This window comes from Lepisosteus oculatus, chromosome 6, assembly GCF_040954835.1.
Source record: "Lepisosteus oculatus isolate fLepOcu1 chromosome 6, fLepOcu1.hap2, whole genome shotgun sequence".
NCBI classification, from domain to species: Eukaryota; Metazoa; Chordata; class Actinopteri; order Semionotiformes; family Lepisosteidae; genus Lepisosteus; species Lepisosteus oculatus.
Genome location: NC_090701.1, coordinates 44,639,847 through 44,661,153, shown reverse-complemented (window position 1 = coordinate 44,661,153; position 21,307 = coordinate 44,639,847). Strand labels below are relative to the sequence as shown.

Here is a 21,307-nt window from a genome sequence, read left to right as displayed (position 1 = left end):
ATAAGCAGTCCTAGTACAGACCCCTGTGGTACTCCACTAATTACATCATATATTTAATTAAGATGAGCAGTAGTGCCAGTACAGAATGCTGCAATACTCTACTAATGGCATCACTCAGAGAATTATACTAGAAGTCCTAGTACAGACCCCTGTGGTACTCCACTAATTACATCATTGATATAATTAAGAAGAACTGTGGTCCTGGAACTGATCCCTATAGTACCCCACAGATTTAAATCAGTGATGTCATTAAGAAAAATATCAGTCTTAGTACAGATCTAGTACTGTGATGCTACACACTGGTTATTCGAGGGTTGACTCCCAGCCCATTTCCAAGCTTAAAATGAGTTTGCAATTCTAGACTAGTTTAAACATGATTCAATCAAACAAGTGAAACAGGTTTTTGAATTTGTGTTTTTATTGAGTTGCAGTACCAAACACATTCATTTTTGATGAAACATAATCATGTTTTTTTACAGACTTCAGTTTTCACAGTGACAACCATGTGTTAGAAAAACAGTTGTATGCACCCACAGGATAAAAGGATAAAAGTGGCTTTCCATTATCTTGACAATCATCTATAAACCAATATTCTCACCATCATAATCCCAAAGACTTTGAACACGTTTGTAGTGAGCATCTTTAATAATCAACACAGGTTGTTGCACCTACTTCCTTCTTGGAGATACACAGACAGAAACTAAAGAGCAAAGCAGCTGATACATTACAATATATTCAGTGGTTTATAAGAAGACAGACGTTTAAAATTGTCCATGATTCACGCTATAGTGATAGAGGGGGTTACACTGTTTTTGCAATTGACAGAAAGACTTGCAGTCCTGAAGCAGCCCTTCCCGAATAATGCCCATTGGGGAGTCATTAATGCCCAAACAGGCTCTCTGCACTGCTTGTGTAGGTATGACCCCTCCTCCACTGCTGTCCCACATCCATTTCTCCACTTGGAATAAGGGCGAATGGCTGTGTGAGGTAGGCCATTGCTCCCGAAGCCGAGGACGCAAGTGAAAACTATGGAGAAGTGCATTTAAAACGGAGGACAGGACCAGGCTCCTCTTTACACAAAGGGTGGTGGGAGCGTGGAACAAGCTGCCCATCCTGTTGCTGTTGAAGCTGATACCCTGGCTTGTGGTCTAATGTCTCGAGTATAAGGCTGCCCAGGGCTCCTAATAATTATAATTACTTGCATTTATAAAGCAGGTTACATCCTAAATACATACTGTACATGAAATGAAGTCCCAGTGCACACAGATCAGGGGGAGAAACTGATGCCCCAGGTGAATGAAGCATGATCTTCAAGGAGGTCGGATTATTCAAGCCCGGAGTGGAGTTTAGGCACAACAAAGCTGGAGGTCTTGTTGAGCTGTACACTGATTGTCATCATAACTATGTGCCAACAGGAGTCAGGACAGAACTCCAAAATGACTTTGGCTTGTGTGGCACCTTATGGGATGTAAAGATGGACATGATTGAACAAAATGGCATCAGCCTTGAGAATGAACCTGGAAGTACTTATTCCCTGAACAGAGAGCAGGTCACCTTTACAGAAGTTTGAAAACAATGGGAGACATCCCACATTAGTACTAGCTCAGTGAAATGGTGGTGAAGCAATAGATAACAAGGACTCATCCTACCTGAATCCCACAAGAGTCTTCTAGGAGTTAGCAAATGTTTGACCGAAACTGTACTAACTGTACAGTTGTTAAATGAAAATTCTTTGCTGCCCTGGATTCTAGAGGCTCATGGAAATGAATTATTGTATCACACACTCAATCAATCCAGTAGGACGAATCATGAGTTCAGGCAGGAATTCCAGCTGCACAGCCACATATTAAAGCACTCTCACTCAGCTACTTAACCTGGACTGACGCCCTGGAATACTGCTGAAACACTGAGACACAGGGAGATCACTGCACACTAATCAAACAACTCACAACACCCTAGGAAGGGCAGGGCAGAGACAGAGAGACTCGCCGCCCCAGAGAGGGGCAGGGCAGAGACACAGACTCGCCGCCCCAGAGAGGGGCAGGGCAGAGACAGAGAGACTCGCCGCCCCAGAGAGGGGCAGGGCAGAGACAGAGAGACTCGCCGCCCCAGAGAGGGGCAGGGCAGAGACACAGACTCGTCGCCCCAGAGAGGGGCAGGGCAGAGACAGAGAGACTCGCCGCCCCAGAGAGGGGCAAGGCAGAGACACAGACTCGCCGCCTCAGAGAGGGGCAGGGCAGAGACGCAGAGACTTGCCATCCCATAGAGGGGTGAGGCAGTGACGGAGACAGGCCTCCCACAAGGGAGGCAGGGCAGAGACAAGCACAGACACACACAGACGGGCACTTTCTCAGTGTTCAGGAGATTCCCAGGGTCATTACAGGAGTGTCTAACACACCACTATGGAAAGAAATCAGGGGGTCCACAGAGCAATGAGATGCAGATCAAACAAAATCTAAAATCTAAAAAAAAAAAACACAGCACTGGGAAGCAAATATTATCAACGATGACAATAAAAAGATAAAATATTTAGTATTTAGTGGCAAAAAATCTTTAAAAAAAACCTTCATATAAAATGTGGACAGTCTAAAGCAAAACACCCCCAACAAAACAATAAATAAAAGCCTGAAGAAGCACAATGCACACAGGTTTGAAACACAGGGGAGTGAGATTAGTGAGATAACTTCCAGAGGGGCTCGAACGTTCACCCCGAGGACAGAGCGGACGCCGTGGGCCTCTCTCAGGCCACCCTGTAGGCCCTCATGCGGGAGTACTCCAGCCGGTTCGTGCGGGCCGCCCAGATCAGGAGCGCTGCTGCCATCATCTGGAGAGGAGCCGCCACTGCGGCCAGACACAGAGACCAGCCCACAGAGCCCTCCACCCCGTCCGGCAGCCCCGACAGAGACCTGTGGAGCAGCTGGACACCCACCACATAGCAGCACACACTGCCCAGGGTACAGACACCTAGGGGTCAGAGAGAGAATAGAGCATGACTGGACACTCCAGTACATGAACACTGCACTGAGAGAGAGGGGTTAATACAGTACAGACACACTGACTGGACACTCCAGTACATTAACACTGCACTGAGAGAGAGGGGTTAATACAGTACAGACACACTGACTGGACACTCCAGTACATTAACACTGCACTGAGAGAGAGGGGTTAATACAGTCCAGACACACTGACTGGACACTACAGTACATTAACACTGCACTGAGAGAGAGGGGTTCATACAGTCCAGACACACTGACTGGACACTCCAGTACATTAACACTGCACTGAGAGAGAGGGGTTAATACAGTACAGACACACTGACTGGACACTCCAGTACATTAACACTGCACTGAGAGAGAGGGGTTAATACAGTCCAGACACACTGACTGGACAGTGCACATTTTTTCCAAGATAAGAAATGAGTTTAAAGATTCCAATACCTAAACGACCCCACAGCTGGTACAGGGTGGAGTGGACCATAGTGCTGTGCAGTGGAAGTTTGATTGAGACCACTGTCAAGCCTGGTGTGGATCAGACTGCTGTGCAGTGGGAGTGTGTTTGAGCTCAATGTAAAAGCTGGAGCGGATCAGAGTGCTGTGAAGTGGGAGTGTTTGAAGGAATGGATCAGACCGCTGTGCAGTGGGGAGTGGGGAGCGCTATCTTGGTGTTGACGATGGGGGAAGAGAGTACGAGCAAGAAACAGAGAGAAAGCCTTACCAGCCAGCAGGTGCAGGACCCCAGTGCCCAGAGTGGGGTAGAGGCTGTGACAGGCACAGGCACACACCCCGATCAGCCCCCCAAACAGCACCAGCCCCAGACTGACCAGGGGGAGCAGGAACTGACAGCGCCACAGATCTGCCACACAGAGACAGAGCAGAGTTAATCCAGACACTGCTGTCCATCGAAAGCACACTCAGATCGAGAGTCCTGACTGATGTCCATCGACAGCACACACACACAGATCGAGAGTCCTGACTGATGTCAATCGACAGCACACACAGATCGAGAGTCCTGACTGATGTCCATCGACAGCACACACACACAGATCGAGAGTCCTGACTGATGTCCATCGACAGCACACACAGATCGAGAGTCCTGACTGATGTCCATCGACAGCACACACACGCAGATCGAGAGTCCTGACTGATGTCCATCGACAGCACACACACACAGATCGAGAGTCCTGACTGATGTCCATTGACAGCACACACACGCAGATCGAGAGTCCTGACTGATGTCCATCGACAGCACACACACGCAGATCGAGAGTCCTGACTGATGTCCATCGACAGCACACACACGCAGATCGAGAGTCCTGACTGATGTCCATTGACAGCACACACACGCAGATCGAGAGTCCTGACTGATGTCCATCGACAGCACACACACGCAGATCGAGAGTCCTGACTGATGTCCATCGACAGCACACACACAGATCGAGAGTCCTGACTGATGTCCATTGACAGCACACACGCAGATCGAGAGTCCTGACTGATGTCCATTGACAGCACACACACACAGATCGAGAGTCCTGACTGATGTCCATTGACAGCACACACACACAGATCGAGAGTCCTGACTGATGTCCATTGACAGCACACACACAGATCGAGAGTCCTGACTGATGTCCATTGACAGCACACACACAGATCGAGAGTCCTGACTGATGTCCATTGACAGCACGCACACACTGATCCAGAGTCCCGATACTGCTGTCCGTTGACAGCACACACACACTGATCCAGAGTCCCGATACTGCTGTCTGTTGACAGCACACATACACACAGATCGAGAGTCCTGATACTGCTGTCCGTTGACAGCACACACACACACAGATCGAGAGTCCTGATACTGCTGTCCGTTGACAGCACACACACACAGATTGAGAGTCCTGATACTGCTGTCTGTTGACAGTACACACACACAGATTGAGAGTCCTGATACTGCTGTCCGTTGACAGCACACACACACAGATCGAGAGTCCTGACTGCTGTCAATCGACAGCGCACGCACACAGATCAAGTCCTGACTGCTGTAAATCAACAGCACACACACAGATCGAGAGTCCTGATACTGTTGTCCGTTGACAGCACACACACAGATTGAGAGAGTCCAGACTGTCCCCATCAAATATAAAAAAAGACAGATACAGATACTACTGTCCACATTACCATCCAACTGACACAGACTCTGTGTCCATTAATTAATCAATCAGTCTGACATGGACTCTGTGTCCATTAATTAATCAATCAGTCTGACACAGACTCTGTGTCCATTAATCAATCAGTCTGACACAGACTCTGTGTCCATTAATTAATCAATCAGTCTGACACAGACTCTGTGTCCATTAATTGATCATCCAGACCGACACAGGCAGGCGCGCAGACACACAGTCACTCACAGGTGCGCAGCAGGTCCTCTCCGCTGTTGTGATTGCCCGGCTCACTGTATTTTGGAGTGAAGAGGTTGACCAGAGAGAAGCTGACACATTTAGTCACCATCTTCGGGTCTGGACAGGAGGAGACAGAGAGGGAGGGAGGATCAGAAACCAGACTGCCATCGCTCCTTCAGTGCTGACCCATGACACCAGCTCCACGATGTGCAGCAACCTGTCCTGGGCTTGCTGGCCCTAACCCAACCCCAGCTGCATGGCATCAGTAACCCAGACCAGCCCAACGCAGCCCCAGTGTACCACCCCTCCCTGGCACTGTATCCCTGATACTGCTGGCATCAGTCTACACAAGACAGGTCACAAACAAGAGGCCATGCAGCCCATTTGGCCCCTGGAGTAGTAAGTCGTTCATTCAGCTGCGGATCTCCCCCAGCTCTTTCTTGAACGATATCAGGATATCGTCTCGGACAAAATGCCTGGGCAGCTTGTTCCACTCTCCCACCACCCTTTGTGTAAAAAAAGTGCCTCCTGTTCTCGGTTGTAGCTGCACTTTCACGTTGGTCGCGCTTGTGCACTTCGCAAGCTGCCCGGCCACGCTGTTGGAGCCGATACCCTGGCTTCCCTCATGAAAACAGCCGGACGAGACCGTAGATCGACTGACTGCCAAGGGCCCAACAGGCCAGACGGGCGGAATGGCCTCCTCTCCTTCGTGACCCGTCTTGTGCCGCCATGTCGAGCTCTATCGCACCCACCCCGCCGCCCACACACCTGGTGCCTTGTACCAGTGCGCCTCGCCGTGCACCACGATGCACCTCCTCCACAGTCCCAGGGTGCCGTTCAGCCGGAAGAGCGTGTCGCTGTAGGCCTTCTCGTCGGCGTCGTCCGACACGAACTCCTCGTGCAGCTCCGAGGCGTTGCCCTCTGCTGGCGGGCTGCGGTACTCGTACCAGTTGTCGGTGCCCAGCGCCACGCACAGGTAGACGGCCGACAGCAGGCTGAGCAGGCTGCCGATCACCAGCGCCGTGGCGAATCGGTTGTCCACCATCCTGGGCTGCGGACAGGAGAGTCCTGCAGCGTCGAGCTCTTCCTGCTGCTGCCCTGTGCCTGCACTACACCAGCGGACCCGTGAGGGAAATCGTCCTTATTTCAGATTTCACTCATATACCAACACTCTCCCTTGCAGCCTTCTGTGGGGATGAAACTTCCAACGGCTTCCTCGGTGCACACGGATCTTACTTCCGGGCAGTTCAGGACCTGTGGTTCTCTCCAGCCTCCGACCAGGAAGCCGAGCTGGGCTCTCAAGGGGTTCGATCCTCGAGTCAGAGCCGAAACAGCCCCGAGGAAAGCCGGACGCCGATCTGAAACGCAGGCGACGCTGTTTCAGAGCTAAGAGGAGGGAGGGAGAAGCAGCAGACTGGTGAGGCTTGGGTCTGGATCTCTGAGCAGGACGTTTTCCCGGGCTTCCCGGATCAAACCCCTGTCTGCACTTCCTTCACGAGCCGGATGGGAATCTGCTGGCTCTTCCCATGCTGTTCAGCTTCCGAGCCTGAAAGAAAAAGAGAAGATTGAAAGAATGAAAATAAATTCCCCACCAAAAAATGTTCTCCCATACCCCACAAGAACGCTCCCCCGACAGAGTCACAGAAACACACCCCCGTACCCCCCAGGACAGAGCCACAGGAACACACCCCTGTACCCCACAGGACAGAACACACCCCTGTACCCCACAGGACAGAGCCACAGGAACACACCCCTGTACCCCACAGGACAGAACACATCCCCGTACCCCACAGGACAGAGCCACAGGAACACACCCCTGTACCCCACAGGACAGAACACACCCCTGTACCCCACAGGACAGAGCCACAGGAACACACCCCTGTACCCCACAGGACAGAACACACCCCTGTACCCCACAGGACAGAGCCACAGGAACACACCCCTGTACCCCACAGGACAGAGCCACAGGAACACACCCCTGTACCCCACAGGACACCAGAAAGACCACAGTGACGCTGTCCCCCTAAACCACAGAGCTTTCTACAAGCAGGGGTACAAGTGACAGAAATGAGGTTTCTTTGCAGGATTGCAGGGTGAGGAGCTCTGACATCCAGGGGTACAGGGCAGCAAGGCGGGGTGCTCTGGGCACCTGCTGGGGAGAGATCAGAAGGCCAGCCCAGGACCACTCTCTGACTGGACTGGACTGGACTGGGAATAGGGAGCAGGAGGCACTAGCCAAGGAAACAGAACTGATCTCGAGCTGAGGAACAAGCAGAGGTTAATCTCACACTGCGCAGTAAAAAGACAGGAGAAAAACCCCACCGTTTGGGTGAGAAGCTTTCAGCAAATAAACTAACTGCGACCTGCCCCTCTCCAGCTCGTGCAGCGATGCCGCTCTCTTCTTGAACCTGATTCAGGTTGACTTCCGAATCTCCAGCCCAGGCATTTGTCTAGGCAAATTCCACACACGCAGAGCAGGGTGAGCAATCAGTGAGGCTCTCACCGCTGTCTCTGGAGGGCTGACAGAGCTTTCCTGCTCACACAGCGAGCGCGGGTGTCCCCTGCCGTCACAGAGCTCAACTGCAACACCCCGTCTCTTGTGGGGGTACCACATTCCCCCAGTCCTCCAGGGCAGAGGGACTGTGGGATTGTAGGATTGTAGGAGGAAGACCATGTGACGTGTGCAACAGTGGGGGATGGGCAGAGGGGAGTTCCTGGGAGGAGGATTCCTTGGGTTTCAGAGCCAATAAATGGGTTCAATAAAGATGTAAGGCAGGTCACAAATCAAAAGAGGTCATTTAGTAGTTAGTGCCTTATTCATTCCAGGATTAATCCAGCACTGGAAGGAAGACAGGAAATTGGCTTCCTAGCAGTCTGATCCATTCCAGGATTTACACTGCTCTCAGACACACTCCCACTGCACAGCGGTCTGATCCGCTCCAGGATTTACACTGCTCTCAGACACACTCCCACTGCACAGCGGTCTGATCCACTCCAGGATTTACACTGCTCTCAGACACACTCCCACTGCACAGCGGTCTGATCCACTCCAGGATTTACACTGCTCTCAGACACACTCCCACTGCACAGCGGTCTGATCCACTCCAGGATTTACACTGCTCTCAGACACACTCCCACTGCACAGCGGTCTGATCCGCTCCAGGCTTTACACTGCTCTGAGACACACTCCATAATGGTAACCCCTGTGCTGGCCAGCTGTCAGTGCGTCTGTGAGAGTCTGGAGCTCAGACTGTTGGGGATTATCAATGTCACAGAATGCCCGATGGTTAGCTGCACTCACTCTCTTTAACCAATCAGCAAACAGGTCTCATCCAGCCGTTTCATGAGAGAAACCAGGGTATCAGATTCAACAACATGGTAGGAGAGCTTGTTCCACACTCCCACCACCCTTTGTGTACAGACATGCCTCCTGTTCTTGGTTGTACACAGACAGAGAGAGACTAACACACATCCTAAGCCTAGCCTCCTCTTAGAGAGAGAAATAACTACGGCGGTAACTGTGTGAACAGTAACCTGAGGAAGGTATTCTCTAGTACTGTGGATAGGCAAATACCGGCCTTTCTTACAGAGCACAGTGTCGTGAGTCATACAGTGTTATGAATAATAATAACAATAATAATAAAAAAAAATCATACTACAGCGTGTAATGTCGTGGGGAACAGACAGCGATCTACAGTATCTATGTGTTCTGTGATGGTCCGTACTGTAAATGTCTGTAAGTGCTGTTTTAACTTCATCAGCGTTAGCAACACTAACTGATCAATCATGACTAACACAACCCCGGGCTCCGCACCAGGGCAGCGCGGCCCCTCCGAGTATACCCCCGGCAGAGTCTCGGAGATGCCCCGGTGCTCAGGCAGCGCTGACTCGGCCAGACGGGGCGACGGGATGAAAACGGCTGCTGCGCTCGGAGGCCGCCAGCTGTCCTGTCTCACCCGGACCTGACGCCGGCAGCGCTAATCGAGCGATCGCCGGCTCCCCCTGTCCCCTCCCGGCCGGACCCTCCATCGGACCGCTCCCATTAACTCCTTTATTAATTAACAATACTCCACCAATTACAAAAAAAAACTGCTTTCACACCCTTACCTGACCCTCTCCCTCGGCTGCTGAGTGGGTTTAAATCCTCGGGCGCCTCCCGTTCCCGGCAGTGCGCAGGGCTGGTTCTGACGTCATTCGAGAGCGACGGGGGCTCTCGTGGGGAACTCTGGGAGATGTCGTTCTCCGGCTGTGGCAAACGTAACGTACACGAGCCAATATTGCAAGCATCTCAGAAATAACCAACGTAAGATTTTTGTTTTTACTTTTCTTTAGTCTTTATGACCCCGTAAGCTTCACCTGACCACGAGGGACCTTTTTAGGCAAATCGTTCATAGTCCTCCGAGGCGACAAAGTCATTCCAACGGATTTCATCAGGATGAACAGTGAAACACGAACCACAGAAAGACATTTAAATCTGAGAACTGGGGACACTTCTTTACTCAGAGGATTGTGTAATCCGAGGATATCATCCAGCCGTTCCTTGAAAAAAGCCACTGTGTATCGGTTTCAACATGTCTGGACAGCTTGTTCCACACTCCTACAACTACTTGAGCAAAGTAGGGCAAAAATTGAAGGTTAGACGTACATGCTCGCCTGCAGAAACTGTGGCCTGTTGCTGGAGAGTCAGGAGAAGCTGAGCAGCAATATTTTAGATTACCCCTTCCACCCCTTCCACCAGCCAGTAAGGAATACGATAGACAGTACACCCGAGAGAGGTGCTTACAGGTCCTCCAGGCACAAGGGGGCGCCAGAGCCAGGCCCGGCTGGTCTCCCCCGCAGGAAGTGCGAGACCTAACTCACACGTGTGTGAGTTTGTGTCTGGGCTGCAGTTTCTCTCTTCGGGATGTCTCGGCGCCGGCAGAGAAGCAGACCCGACCCGGTCCTGATGGACCAGGGTTCGGATCCGTCAGAGACGAGAGACTCCGGATCCGAGCTGGAGGAAGGAGTCGGGGTCAGGACTCGTAGCGGCCGCCGGACTGGAGCGCAAAGCACCGCCGCTTCTCAGACCCCTGCAGCCCTGACGGGCAGAACCGGCAGTACTCGGCACCTGAGGGCGGTTCGGAACTCGGAGTCTGATGAAGCGGCAGATCCGGGTTCGGAACCGTCAGGGGAGGAGGTGGAATCGTGTACTGGTTCACGGGCCCCCGTCTCAGCAGGGGAGTGTAACGTGCGGGGAGCGGACAGTGCCCGAACCGGGGATTCCGGACCCGGAGCGAAGAGGCGAAAGGGCGAGCCGAGCTCTGGACCGACTGGACGGAGAGAGCAAGAACCGAACTCGCCAGGAGCAGCGGACGGCGGAGACGCCGGTAGTAAGTGCTTTCCCACCGGCGCGCAGACAGAGACAGCCGACTGCCGCTCGCGTCCCGACGGCACCAGCGAGAAGGAGAACCGGGCAGGCGGCTCGGAGAAACGGGTCGAGCCCAACGGTCTGGAGAGGACTCCGGCAGCGGACGCAGCAAAGGAGACGGCTGGCTCGAAGCTGAAGCCCAGCCGAGGAAATGGAGCGGACCAGGTGGCGGTGCCGCTCGGCAAGCCCAAATCCGGACGGGTGTGGAAGGATCGGAACAAACAGAGGTAATCCGGGTCCCCTCGTGGTTTATATTATAGTTCCTTGTCTGAGTCCTGGTCAGGGGTCTGGAGTGATAAGGGCCAGTTGTGGGTTCAACACACACACAAAGCTTAGAGACATCTGTGATTCCAGCCAGCTTGTCTTCAGGAACAGCTCCTGGAGACCATGGGGGGGCAACATGCAGACTCCACACAGAAGGCACCACCAGGCCAGAGCTGAGCACAGGACCCAGCCCCCCCCCTCCCCGCCAATCCTGGCTCTCAGAGATTGTAACCCTAGTCTGAGCCCCAGGGGCTGAGGCCTGAGGAAGCACAAGGCGGACAGGGGTTCGAGTAGAGCATCCAGTACAATTTCCCTCTGTCCCTTGGTCTCCGCTCCTTGTCGCTGTGGTGGTTGTCGTGTTTCTCGCTGCTGGTTGCTGGTGTCGCTGAGCTAGTTCGGACCCGGTGACGTCATCGCCCTCCCTGCGTGCAGCAGGGACCTCAGCCGCCTGGGCTGGGGGAGGTCTCCTTTAGCTCACTCGGCTGGCTCCCTGTTGCGTTACGCCGGAGACCCGGGTTCACCCCCAGGTGCTGCGGGACGATCCGGTGGGGTGGAGCAGCGGGGGGCACACTGGCACACACATGCCGCACGAGAGCCCCGTCCTTCGCTGGCCCGGGGGAAACTGGCTCTGCAGGCTGATTGCAGACACGCCACCGTACACAACCCATCCCACACAGCGAGAGCCCCAGTTAAACACTTACACGCAGGAGATGAGAAAACACGTCAGCACGTAATAAGTAATCCTGCCAATTTCTAAAGACCAAGAAGGTGTGTTAACTGTGTGTGGGATATAGAGTATACATTAACGCTCAACAAAATAAAGTAAAATACAACAATGAGGTGTCGTCTGTGTGTCTCTCTCAGGTTCTCGGCGATGCTCAGAGACAAGCCCCTGCGCTCGTCCTGGGAAAAGAAGATGGAGGAGAGGAGAGAGAGGGACAGAGTGAAGGGGCTGGCCAGACAGCTACAGGAGGAGAAGGGCAGGGAGAAGGAGGTAGGAGCAGAGACTGGTGTTACTGACTAGAGACCCACTGACTGGACACTCCAGTACATTAACACTGCACTGAGAGAGAGGGGTTAATACAGTCCAGACACACTGACTGGACACTCCAGTACATTAACACTGCACTGAGAGAGAGGGGTTAATACAGTCCAGACACACTGACTGGACACTCCAGTACATTAACACTGCACTGAGAGAGAGGGGTTAATACAGTCCAGACACACTGACTGGACACTCCAGTACATTAACACTGCACTGAGAGAGAGGGGTTAATACAGTACAGACACACTGACTGGACACTACAGTACATTAACACTGTACTGAGAGAGAGGGGTTAATACAGTACAGACACACTGACTGGACACTACAGGACATTAACACTGCACTGAGAGAGAGGGGTTCATACAGTACAGACACACTGACTGGACACTACAGGACATTAACACTGCACTGAGAGAGAGGGGTTAATACAGTCCAGACACACTGACTGGACACTCCAGTACATTAACACTGCACTGAGAGAGAGGGGTTAATACAGTACAGACACACTGACTGGACACTCCAGTACATTAACACTGCACTGAGAGAGAGGGGTTAATACAGTCCAGACACACTGACTGGACACTCCAGTACATTAACACTGCACTGAGAGAGAGGGGTTCATACAGTACAGACACACTGACTGGACACTACAGTACATTAACACTGCACTGGGAGAGAGGGGTTAATACAGTACAGACACACTGACTGGACACTACAGGACATTAACACTGCACTGAGAGAGAGGGGTTCATACAGTACAGACACACTGACTGGACACTACAGGACATTAACACTGCACTGAGAGAGAGGGGTTAATACAGTCCAGACATACTGACTGGACACTAACACATTAACCCTGAGTACAAGCTGTATCTTATTCCCTGTTTTCCCATGTTTCCCTGCAGGAGAGGAGGAAACGTCAGGAGGAGAACCAGAAGAGGCGTTTGGAGAACGAGAGGAAGGCCGAGATTGTTCAAGTGGTGAGAGGAGCTTGTCTGTCCCTCAGCCACACAACTCTTCTCCGTCTCTGAGAGGGGTGTCTGTGCGCCCAGAGGGGGTGTCTCTGTGTAGAGCTAGAGGGGGTGACTGTATGTTAAGGGAGTGTCATTGCTCATGTACTGAAACAAAAAGTCAAATCTCCTCTAAGCCAGCATTGACTTTGTTCAGCATTTATATCTTTAATTATTAATTCTTTATTGTTTTTTTTGATTGTTTATTATTGTTTAAAATCTTTAATTAGTTATTACCACTGTTCTTGGTTGTTATGTTGCTTTGGATAAATACATTGTATGTTTACACTGGGTGGATCTCACCTGGATTCGAACCCACAACCGTCCAGAGCCCCGACTGCTGTGCCACACTGCTGCACTAGTGTCTTGTGTCAGACTCAAACGTGCTTTGTGAATCAAGGCTTGCGTGTTACGTGCAGGGTCACCCAATACTTCTGCTACCTGGAATTTCAGGAAATGTAGTTTCTTCTGTGTAATTATTTGCTGCATTGTGGCTAATTTGGACCTAGTTCAATTTTCTTGGAAAATAACACAGCTTGCTGCAGGTGCTGTTGCTGGGAATGTGGAGATTCAGGTCTATGATGGATGTACAGAGCACTACGGAAAGGAAGTCTTGATACAAAGTGAAATTGGAGAGAATTCATCTGTATGAAAAATATGATTGTGAGAAACGTGAGATTGAGGTGTTACTTCGATAAGATACTTAAGAACTCAGACGGGAGCAAAACGAGTAATTTGGCCCTGAGGGATCAGACTTTCAGTCTAGAAGAGAGATGTGATCCCTGTGTATAAAAGTCTAATGGATATGAACTGGCTCAGCCCAGGAGACTGTCCCACTCTGCACAGAAATGGACACAGGGCCACCACTGGACACTGAAAGGGAAATTATTTAGAATGGAGAAGAGGAAATAGTTCTTTTCACAAAGAGTTGTGGGTGTCTGGAACAGACGTCACAGCCAGCTGGAAACCTGAACTCTGGAAAAGAAGCTGAAGAAGTGTTAGGATCTCTTAGCTGGTAGACAACAGAACAAGCACTGTGAGCTAAATGGCTTCCTGTATTTTGTCCCCTGCGTACTCTTACTAACAAGCGCTCCTGTTGCTAAGGGACTGCCCAGTTGTACAGCGCCTCTGCGATCTCTGTCCAGCTCCCAGCCATGTGCTTGTCTGTGTCTGTGACATGAAGAAGAGCCCCAGTGGACCCTGGGGACTGATACTGCAGAGTGTGAGGCTGTCATAACCCCTTCGCCCAGCTAGGGGGTGCACAGCAACAAGTCATTAAAGGCCATTTGGCCCATCTAGCCCGTCTGGTAGTTAGTAGAAAACATCCAGTTGTTTCTCTAAAGAAACCATTGATATCGGTTTTAACCACATGGTCAGGCTTGTTCCTCCTTTTCTCGGTTTTAAATGTCCTTCTTCAAAGTTTTCATTTGTCTTCTCTGGTTCTGGTTGCCTGGGTTCAGTCTGTCAGTATCTTTGAGGATTTTGAATACTTGCATCAGGTCCCCTCTTAGTCTTCTCTGTTCGAGATTAAAGAGACTCAGTTCCTTCAGCCTGTCAGTGTGGGACACTCCCTTCAGACTAAAGAGACTCAGTTCCTTCGGCCTGTCAGTGTGGGACACTCCCTTCAGACTAAAGAGACTCAGTTCCTTCGGCCTGTCAGTGTGGGACACTCCCTTCAGACTAAAGAGACTCAGTTCCTTCGGCCTGTCAGTGTGGGACACTCCCTTCAGACTAAAGAGACTCAGTTCCTTCAGCCTGTCAGTGTGGGACACTCCCTTCAGACTAAAGAGACTCAGTTCCTTCGGCCTGTCAGTGTGGGACACTCCCTTCAGAGTACACATTTTTTTACATAACATGTCTTGATGTAAGAGGTGACCAGTAAATCTTGCATGTTATTGTGAAGAAACGCGCCTAACTTTGCCTTCTCCATGTCTTGAGCTATATTGACTCTCTCCCTGTCCCCGTCTCTCCCTCACAGATCCGTAACCCCGCCAAGATGAAGAGGATGAAGAAGAAGCAGCTCAGAAGAATAGAGAAGAGAGACACTCTGAAGCTCCTCCAGAAGACTCAGAAGAGGGCGGAACCCAAGAGCTCTGGTCCTGTAGCCAAGGGGGACCTCTGAGGAGGGCGCGTGCACACTGCGCGCCAGAGGAAGTGGCATGTCTTCCCATCCATTGTCCCTAATCCCTCTGTTTGGATCTGGACTTTTGAACATCTCACAGGAGACGCCGAGAAAATCATGGACCTGTGCTGGTGAAACTTTTCTATTTGACATTAAATAATCAAAGACTTTGTTCATTCTTGAGTGTTTTTTCATTATCCTTTTAACTTTCCAGGATTCTCACACTCAGTGATGAGTCGGAGCCCCGTTCAGACAGCAGGGTGTTCAGCTGAGCACTTTGACCGCAGCGCCTTGCTCACAGGTGCCATAGCTGTGGGATTTGAACCCGGGGCCCTTCCTTCACCCTGACCACTGTTCCGCTCTGTAGTCTGTGTAATTGCATTTTGGTGTGAGTCAGTAACAAATCTGTTCACCTAGAAGTAAAGTAGCAGTCAAGTCTTGTATCATGGCTTTACGGCTAGCCTGCTCTCTCTCTCTCCCTGTGTGCTCCCTGCTGCCTCCAGCACAGAGGAATTCTTTCTCCTCCGGTAAGCAGGCAGTGCCCTGCTACTTGTCCACATGCCAACAAGACATGCCTGCCAGCGCCACGCTTTCACAGACAACAATGGTGTCAAAGTCCCCAGGTTACCCAGCTGGAGAGGTGCTTGCTGGGAAGCCTTGCGATGAAGGAGGTGGTTTTTCCCTGGTTGAGAGAATGAAAACAGAAAGACTGTTAAGTGTCTGTGTCGCGTGAGACCTCTGAATGGACGTCTGTTTTGTGCGTGTAGAAGAGGGGTACAGCACAGAGAAATTCCGACGCCCCTCATTTGAAACAGGGTTCTACACTAAAGAAGTGAGAATGGAAGTGATTCTGTCCCCTTGGTGTCGGGGTGACCCATCAGAGTGACTCTCTCCCCTCGGTGTGGGGGTGTCAGGGTGTCCTGCGGAGTGACTCTCTCCCCTCGGTGTGGGGGTGTCAGGGTGTTCTGCGGAGTGACTCTCTCCCCTCGGTGTGGGGGTGTCAGGGTGTCCTGCGGAGTGACTCTCTCCCCTCGGTGTGGGGGTGTCAGGGTGTCCTGCGGATTGACTCTCTCCCCTCGGTGTGGGGGCGTCAGGGTGTCCTGCGGATTGACTCTCTCCCCTCGGTGTGGGGGTGTCACGGTGTTCTGCGGAGTGACTCTCTCCTCTCGGTGTGGGGGTGTCACGGTGTTCTGCGGAGTGACTCTCTCCTCTCGGTGTGGGGGTGTCTCGGTGTTCTGCGGAGTGACTCTCTCCCCTCGGTGTGGGGGTGTCGGAGTGACTCTCCCCTCGGTGTGGGGGTGTCCTATGGAGTGAATCTTTCCCCTCGGTGTTGGGGTGTCCTGACAGTGTGACTCTCTGCCATAGCCTGAGAAGCCCAGGCAATTATTTGAACACGGAAGTTTGTCTTTGGAAACTACCTCTGTTCCCCTTCTGATGTCACGTTATGTTTTGAGTCAAAGTTCTCCTCTGCTTTTGCTTTCTGTTTTGATGCTGCACAGGGGTGAATGGGACATAGGCAGAGTGAAGAGAATTTTACCTTTCTTCTGTCTCCCAGTATTTGAAACATTATGCATTTATAAGACCAGAAGAGGCCCTGGGTTTGTCTGATCTTGCACTTAGTTGTCCTGCAGTGCCTTGAAAACTAGTTTCTCCATGTTGAAACAGATGCCACAGGCAGAGGAGCAGACTGGATTGGCTGGGTGGGTCTGGCCAGTCCCCTGGCTTTGAGAGATGATGTACATGAGCAGGTAGGTCTTTCAGTCTGTGTGAGAAGGGAGAGGACAGAGAGGAGGCTTCAGGCTCCAGGCTCCAGGCTCCAGGCTCCAGGCTCCAGCCATACTGACTACAGACACACACAAGAAATGCGCAAATAGACAACTCTCACAAGTTGAGGAGTCAATAAGTACTTTAGGGCAAAAGCTGAATTTCATTTAAATAAAGCAAAACCAGGAAACCCAGCCAACCAAAATGGATCAGTCTGGCAAAACAGTTCTGCAAATCTCTACCCACAGATCCCAAACACAGAAGCATTAAACCAAAACAACATCCAGTATATGACAAACTCAAAGACAACCGAAACCCCCTAGACTCCCCGATCGCAGAGCTTGGCCCGCCACAGAAAGAGAGTCACCAATGAAAGGCTGAGAAATAGCAGCTTGCAGAAGCAGCAGGCCCTGCTCAAACTCTCCAACCTCGTCCTGAGAGCCGGCTGTTCACCTGAGGGCATCAAGGACTGATCACCCCCATCCAGAAAAGTGGAGACTGACTTGACCTAATAACTTAAATAGCGAGGGTTTTTGCCTACTCTTTAAGCATTGAAAGGAATACATTTACGAGCACTTGACAGCAAAGCTCATACCTCCTGTTGGCTTACTGTTACTGTCATTGCTGCTGTGTGCCATCCTGGATTTCTTCTTTTAGTTCGGCATTCCCCTATCTCTTAACATTCACGCCTGTGGAAACAGACACAGAAGTACTGTTTCTCCTCCCTTTCAATTACTCTTCCAGCATTTTGCTGTGTCACTCATAATTCAAATGCATTTGAAATAAGCCTAGTCTAAAAGCTTTTGAGGTTTAACAGTACGCTAAGAGTAGATACTGTGTCTTGCTGCCAAGTCATCATTGTTGTATTCCGTGCATGGTTGGAAGATCAGACACACATGCTGCTGCAGTTTCACCTCTAGAATAACATTCGATTGGAAAGGCATGCCATTCATGGTTTTCACGGTAATTGTGACAATGACACGCGTTTAAATCCAGGAATGCTCACTGACAGAGTGTTTTACTTCTTGTGTGCAAAAACAGTCCACGTGCTCCATTTGATTAAGTCTTTTTTGCACAAAGAGGAGTGTGACAATATTCTTGTGTTGTTCAAGTCAATGCTACTTTGCATGAGGCAACATTATTACATATAGAGTTTAATGCAAGATATAATATTGTAGGCAATGTTGTTTAGAAATTAATTATTGCGTTTTAACACAATGTTATCTGGTTTCTCGTTTAGACACAATATTGTCTAATATAAACGCAAAATGTTTCAAAAGCCACCTCTCACTGCCTCTACCTTTGTGTAAAGACGTGTCTCCTGTTCTCAGACTGGAAGTCCCTGGTGATCTCCATGTGTAAGTGCACCCTGACATTCATAACTAAAGACTACTACCACTCCTCCAGGACTCTGGTCCGACCCAGGTAGTCCAGGGATCCTCAGCGCTGGTCCTGGAAAGCACTGGTCCAGACTGCTGTCCGGACCCGGCCCAGACAGCTCACTTTTCATGGAAACTGAGCACAGGACATGGCTTCAGTTGTCGATCCAGTGATGTCAAGCCTTAGTCACCTCAGTCTATGGTTCACCCTCAGAAGAGGCTTCTGCTATGAATTGTATAGAAAATTAGATGCCCAGGTATGAATGTCGCATTCAGGCAAGCAACTTTGAAAGGCAGTTTTCTACACTTTGTATCCTGAATATCCCCAAGTGCATTGGAGATCTTCAACTGTTTGCGAACTTTTAGTTGTACTGCTGTCTCCAGAACCACTTGTCTCATAGCCTGTGGTGACAATAGACAAGTGTGCCCTCTTCCGGGCAGAGTGGACACTTTATGAGTGAGATCATTAATGATAGATTTTACAGTGGAAAGTGATAGATTCAGCTTTCTGAGAGCCTCTACTGCCATGCTACTATTGAATGTCTTCCATGCCTTAACTCTCTTTTAATCTTGGACATTGGATTTTGTTTTAAGGAATATTTACAGGTGTAAAGTAATAATTTATGACAAATACGACTTTTTATCTGTGCAGGACAACTACAGTCTGATGCTGTGAGAATTAGTGTTTGAGCAAGACCCATTATTCAGCTTGTAAGACTTTCAGTGATCATTTTGTCCCTGTCTCCTCAGAAGTATAAACATATCTCAGAGGCACTGTGAGATCCTGTCTGTGGTTCCTGTTAGAAGCTGTACGTTTTCTGCCTCTTTGGGTCTGACACTGACCTTGGCTGAGGGTCTCTTATCAGAAAAAGAGGATCGGAGATCTCTGGCTCCTTGTGGTGTTTATTAGCCCAGTGAAAGTACATCGAGAGGTCGAGGAATTCCCCCCCAGGGTGGAGTCATGATCAGCTTATAAGATCCGGCGCTCGATCCGAAAGAGAAAGAGAAAGCTGATACGGAGAGCAGCACTCAAAGCCAAGGGAGAAGTCAAGAGAGATCATGGCGATGTGCACTCAGAAACAGGTCTGTTTTATCACCATCCCTCTTCTTCCACGCGAGCAGGCACCGGGGGCGATGGCTGTTGTGTACTCTTATTTCGTAACTAAGACGGAGCAGTTTGTGTGGTGTGTGTGCGAGGTGTGTTCTCCCCACTCTGGGTGCCTGGGGAATTCGCTTGTACGACCGCTTCTTGTGCAGCTGTGCGGTCTGTGTTCAGTGTGGAGAAGATAGCAGCGGTTGGAGAAGAAGACACAGGAACAGATCACTTTATTGGCCATATATAACGAGACGTGATAACTTTGCTTTTCAAAGGATCACAGAGAGTTTGCATCAGAAGAGTGTCTTCTTGCCTCTGCACACAGCGTGCATACTGCCAGCTGAGTTAGTCTGGTGAAAGGGGAAGAGTATGTTTACCAGGCTGAAAATCTCTTACTGAGGCTGGTAATAACATAGCTGTTACAGACACCAGTATCCATGCAGACTGAGCTCCTGCAGTTTATACCTGCACTTCTGTCGATCACAGAGCTGTGAGTCAGTTACAGACACCAGTATCCAGGCAGACTGAGCTCTTGCAGTTTATACCTGCTCTTCTGTCAATGGCAGAGCGGTGTGTCAGTCACAGTCACCAGTATCCAGGCAGACTGAGCTCCTGCAGTTTATACCTGCACTTCTGTCGATCACAGAGCTGTGAGTCAGTTACAGACACCAGTATCCAGGCAGACTGAGCTCTTGCAGTTTATACCTGCTCTTCTGTCGATAACAGAGCTTTGAGTCAGTTACAGACACCAGTATCCAGGCAGACTGAGATCCTGCAGTTTATACCTGCTCTTCTGTCGATCACAGAGCTGTGAGTCAGTAACAGACACCAGTATCCAGGCAGACTGAGATCCTGCAGTTTATACCTGCTCTTCTGTCAATAGCAGAGCTGTGTGTCAGTCACAGTCACCAGTATCCAGGCAGACTGAGCTCCTGCAGTTTATATCTGCTCTTCCGTCAATAGCAGAGCTGTGCGTCAGTCACAGTCACCTATACTCAGGCAGAATGAGATCCTGCAGTTTATACCTGCTCTTCTGTCAATAGCAGAGCTGTGTGTTAGTCACAGTCACCTATACTCAGGCAGAATGAGCTACATTTTCTCATTGGGTTTCCCTCTTTGATCTCCAGTTTGCACCTGAGTTTTGAGTGATGGACAGACAGCCAGAGACAGTTAGTTGACTGATTTGTCCTGGATTTCCCCAGATACACATTTCCTCATTCCAGCCCGCTGGGAGCCTGCAGGCAACACTCCCTCTGGCAGAGCAGACCAGCTGTCAATATGACAGCGACCTCTGGCCCAGTGTGGTTCACACCACCATGACCCTGAACCTGGCAGAGAGGGACCAGCAGGAGCCACTAGGGGGCACTGTGATGGCAAAGGTCATCGTCGGGAACAGTGGGAAGAGCCGGGAGCTGGAGCTGCTGCGCTCCGACACTGTGGGCCGGCTGCTGGTGAAGCTGCGGGCGGAGCTGCCGGATCTGGGTCCCGATGTGTCGCTGGCCCTGCGGGGGAAGCCTGTCAGACCGGAGCAGTGCCTGGGGCAGCTGGGAAACTGCAGCAAACTCCAGTTCATCACCTTCCACCGCTGCCAAGGGGGCTAGAGAGAGAGAGACGAGGAGCGGGACGGCCCAGGAGGGAAGGAATGAAGGAATCCCTTTCGTCTTCAGCAAGCAGCTCACTGGCGCATGTCATATCAATCACACAGCTCTGCTTCCGCTGATTCCGATTGATCTGCTGAATTAACCACACTGAATTGTTTCTTCTTTATCCTTCTATGCACTCTAGGAGGCTGTGTGTATCAGATCCTGCAATAAAAACGCTTCTTCTCTGA

General features: G+C 50.7%; 2 protein-coding genes across 2 annotated transcripts; one reads left to right on the top strand and one right to left on the bottom strand.

Annotated features, from left to right (window-relative positions):
• Window positions 1-400: 400 nt before the first annotated feature.
• Window positions 401-19,342, bottom strand: cldnd1b (claudin domain containing 1b). Its single transcript, XM_069191446.1, has 6 exons — window positions 19,224-19,342; window positions 9,497-9,635; window positions 6,158-6,935; window positions 5,399-5,506; window positions 3,715-3,852; window positions 401-2,964 (listed from the first exon to the last, which is right to left on the bottom strand). The coding sequence occupies exons 3-6, from the start codon at window positions 6,432-6,434 to the stop codon at window positions 2,741-2,743; spliced, it is 747 nt and encodes a 248-aa protein (XP_069047547.1). The 5' UTR covers window positions 6,435-6,935; window positions 9,497-9,635; window positions 19,224-19,342; the 3' UTR covers window positions 401-2,740.
• Window positions 10,202-15,413, top strand: ccdc86 (coiled-coil domain containing 86). The gene is made up of 4 exons (XM_069191445.1): window positions 10,202-11,023; window positions 11,925-12,054; window positions 13,011-13,085; window positions 15,094-15,413. The coding sequence occupies exons 1-4, from the start codon at window positions 10,293-10,295 to the stop codon at window positions 15,235-15,237; spliced, it is 1,080 nt and encodes a 359-aa protein (XP_069047546.1). The 5' UTR covers window positions 10,202-10,292; the 3' UTR covers window positions 15,238-15,413.
• Window positions 19,343-21,307: the final 1,965 nt, after the last annotated feature.